Below are 4,307 nucleotides of genomic sequence, written 5' to 3'. Positions count from 1 at the left end.
TATCCTTTGTTTTGTTTCTATAATTGTAATCCAGGTCTTTTCGTGTTATGTTTCCTATTTTTTCAAACAGATTGATTCGTTTTGCTTGCTTTTTCCGCTTTGGTACATAACTGCCTGAATTCATATTCATATTCACTGTAGGATATTAAATTTCTTCCAACAGCATGTGGGTTGTAAAGTAGAGATTTTAAAGAGCTGTTGTGGTAAAATAGTGAATACTTGAGAAATTTTTTCAATTGCAAACCTTTTTTCAGTTTCCATTACTGCGCATTTTCGAAATAAAATCTCTAGAAGCAAGTTGAAACGGAAAGAGTTTCTATGATTAAACTTGACGTATATCTTCTGTTTCTTTGACGTTTTTGGGGTTCGAATTCAGTTATCTAGAGAAAATATGAAAACATTTTAGCTTTTAAACTACAGCCACTTTTGCAAATCTTTTTGACCAATATGTTCTCTCTGAAACAACTAGAACGAGTTAATATAAACAGTCAACTTCAAATCGGAAGCCATCATTTCGACTTCAGAGTTGTGAAAAATTCTTGAACTCTCAATTAGTTATAAACAGAGGCTGATGAAACATAATCAAAATGTTCAGTACTGAAAAAAGACAAATTGTTTAGGGCAAACGCGTTTCAGGAAAACTCTTTGTACAATATTTATCAATAATATAAGTGCAGCAAAGTATTCTTTCGTTATTGAAGTTTTCTCAAGCTTTTTGATCGTCTGACAACTCAAATATTTTTTCCCTTTATCTTCAAACTAGCTAAATGACATTAATTTTTTTTCGCAGCAGCTTGATATAACCCAGATATTTTTGATTGATATGGTACATCTTATGCTTTCACTAAGGTGAGAACATATTGTGCCACGCAAAGTGAGCCTTCTGGCTGCTTTTTAAATTGAAAGCCATTCTAATCTTAAAACTTATCTTGAAATTTTAATAAATTACGTCTGCCAGTCCATGCGTCAAAAATTGTTGCATTGTTTTATTAAAAAGCGCGATGGCTGAATTTACGTTTACAAAAGACCTTCAGCTTAGAAGCGTTTTATATTAACTTCTGCTGAACAGATTTTACGTGTTCGATGTCAAGCAAGAAACTAACACAAACTTTGATATATAACATTCTGTAACATAACATCAACAACGAGAAGTTCGGATTAGTAAGGCTACATGAACTGCTGTTCATAGAGCTGAGTAAATGCAAATTACAATGAAAGGTATAAAAGGTTCATCAATTGCTCTTCTATTGTACCACAAACAACTATTATTCTTCTGAATGTTTGATAAGTAAAAATGCCGAGACCAAAACAAATAGTTCTACTTATTTTTGCATTTCTAATAATTGTAACTCAAATTGAAACAGTGAAAATCTTGATATTTTCGTCCTGTTTTACAGGACATACAACACCAACAGTCGGAATCGCTCGATCACTTTTAGCTAGAGGTCACAATGTCGAATTTTTGACCAGCGCTGATTGCTGTGATTCGAATATTTATCCCTACTTACAAGCAAAAGTTAAATGCACAAGCAGACCTATTACCTCCAAAGAGGGTTTCACCGCTAATAACCCAATTGAAGCTTTGGTGGAGATAAGCGAAACAGTTGCTGAAAACGGAACGTTGCTTGCTTTTGAAGAGGTCAGTAACTACTTGACTCAAAATCCTGGCTACGATGTGGTAATGGCAGATTATTTTCTCCTTGGTGGAACGTTGGCTGCGAAAAAACACAAAATTCCTGTTTTGACAAATTATATCGGCTCCTCATTTTTTCCGCTGGCTGAAGATACGACTGAAAATGAAGCTGTTTTATACTTTCCCGAATCTTTGATGCCGCAATTTGTGATTGACTTCCTCCAATTTTTGGGTGCCTACGTTTGGCATAAAAGAACTTCAGAACACATTTCAGAAATGATCACAAAAATCGATGAAAAGCTCAACATGCCGACAAATGTGAAAAATGTTGGCTTGACATTTAATTTACCACATAGTTATCATTATTACTTTTCCACCTTTGTTCATTTTGGACCAGCCGAGGTTTTTGCAGTTAAGAAAGCACACATTGCTAAGAAGACAAATGTACACTATGTTGGCTATGTTCCACATGACGAGTCTTTCGGCATTCTTGACTCAAAAGTCCTCGATTTCGTCCAGAAAGCCAAACAGCCGGTTGTTTACATGTCGCTCGGAACTGTCTTTAGGATGGATTTGGACCAGCTGCAAAGCTTCTTGAGAGATTTGTCGAATCAAAAAGAATACACAGTAATTTGGTCTGCTACGAGTTTTTATTTTGATACACTGAAACAAATGAATCTTGACAGAGATAATTTCATGTTGGTTACCAATGTAGCACAATTGGACCTGCTCTCTCATGAAAAAGTAGTGGCTTTTATGACGCATGCAGGTAATCAAACAGCCCATATGAAAAATTAGGGTCTATGAATTGTTTCGAAATTAATATGGAATTTTTTTTCAAATCCCCGACGTTGAACCAATGGAATTTTAACCTTTAATTTCAATGATTTAGCGTATTTTTTGAAGTTTCCAAATTGTGGAATCGAAAAATTTAAACTGTAGAATTGTTGTGTTTCAAGCGATTACAGTTTTTCATGCCCGACAAAGGCACTAATTATGGAAATTTGCTTTGCTCAAAAAATTTAAAAAGAACAGCTTTTTTCAAATTAAACAACGGGAAGAGTTTAGGGGGTCTTCAAGTCACAGCTAAGCGGGTATCTGGGACACAAAAGAAAACTTGAACTTAATTTTGAAGACGTGAAAAAATAATTGTGATTGACTCATCTCTCGTTCATCTCTTTTTAAGGTGGAAACTCTTTGACCGAAGGCATATACACTCAAACTCCAATGATTGTTTTCCCTGGCCTCGGAGACCAACCCTCGAATGCCAAAAAGTTAGTTGGTGCTGGATTGGCTTTGCCACTCAAAGAATTGACATACGCAGAAATATCTCTCAAGCTTGGAAAACTTCTAGAACCTCCAGTGTATCTCAAATTCAAGGCTGAATTGGGGAAGAGTAAAGATTACATGACGTCACTCGGAGGGTATGAAAAAGCAGCTGATATTGTTGAACAAGTTCAAAAAGGAGAGATTAAAGTTATGGAAAATCCGCCGAGGCTTTTTAATGTTGGGGAATTGCTTAGAAAACAATTTTATATGTACGTTGGAATCGCATTATTTGTATTGTTCTCATCAGTGTGGGGAATCTACAATTTTTGCTGCAAGAAATTGATGAAGGCCAAAAAAGAGTGAACACGATTAGTCCAACAGCTATTCAGAAATAACTCAAAATTTGACAACTATGAAAGATAAACTTCTTCGCTTCTAAAAAGTGACCTTTTCTGGAAATGTATCTTTATCTATAAACTGGCATCAGTGTTCGCACCAATTTCAACTCATTTTTGTTTTCATATGTTAATGAATATGGAGCTCGCGAAACTGCTGGATATGTAAGTTCAAGAAAATGACAATCTTTCAAGCTCTTTAGAAAGTTATAAAAGGTTTTTGAACCTTAGTGGAAAGAAATTTCTTTTGGAAAGTCATACCAGGAAAAAAACTTGGCCATAATTCTGTTTGTTTTTGCGAGAAATTCATTCAAGTAGTTTGCGAGTTCAGTTTATTTTTAAAGCATAACTTACTTTGTCGATTTGCAGTTGGAGCTCTAATTTCAGATGTAATAGCTAGAATTTCAATACAATAAGAAACACCTTATAAACTTTTTATACAAGGTAAAATTTGGAACTCATTTTTATATAGTAAGTTGCCTAGTGCTTGTAGGGGGGGGGGTCCGGACCCCCCCTACAAGAAATTTTTCCTCTGAAAAAGTGAAATCTTGTAATTTTTTCAGAGTGTAAGGCAAACTACTATACTTTTCAGCTATTTCCATTTCATTTTGATGGTTCATGTAAATTGAAACTTGGGAATTGGGTTTTGGTGGTTTTGAATTCATGTTTTGTGCGCGATTGAGGGTAAAACTTTAAATTGGGATTTTATTTAGTTTGGTGAGCGGGGAAATGTTTGGACTTGTCAAAGATTTGTTTACGGCGTGGAATTTACGAGGAACGGAATCAAAGGGAATTAAATTTGTGGAAATTTAATTTAATGCTTAGACAAAATCAAATCTGAATGTTTTTAGGGGCTTTGAAATTATATTGCGGTAGTGAGGGAAAATGTTCAAATTACGATTAAAGACAAATTGTGTCGGTGAATGGAAGGCTTCAAGGGGGCTATTTGGGGACCGAATTAACTTGTCTGAGTCAGTGTGGTATGGAATATTTTGTTATGGAATGTCTGG

General features: G+C 35.1%; 1 protein-coding gene across 1 annotated transcript; it reads left to right on the top strand.

Moving 5' to 3' along the window:
* Positions 1 to 1,160: 1,160 nt before the first annotated feature.
* LOC142350316 (putative UDP-glucosyltransferase YojK) lies at positions 1,161 to 3,452 on the top strand. Its single transcript, XM_075402140.1, has 2 exons — positions 1,161 to 2,402; positions 2,820 to 3,452. Exons 1-2 carry the CDS (start codon positions 1,295 to 1,297, stop codon positions 3,263 to 3,265), a joined length of 1,554 nt encoding a protein of 517 aa, XP_075258255.1. The 5' UTR covers positions 1,161 to 1,294; the 3' UTR covers positions 3,266 to 3,452.
* Positions 3,453 to 4,307: the final 855 nt, after the last annotated feature.

The sequence above is a fragment of the Convolutriloba macropyga genome, chromosome 12, assembly GCF_964194025.1.
Source record: "Convolutriloba macropyga chromosome 12, txConMacr16.3, whole genome shotgun sequence".
Lineage (NCBI taxonomy): Eukaryota > Metazoa > Xenacoelomorpha > Acoela > Convolutidae > Convolutriloba > Convolutriloba macropyga.
Note: the sequence above shows the minus strand (reverse complement) of the source record. Positions and strands in the feature narration are given on the sequence as shown.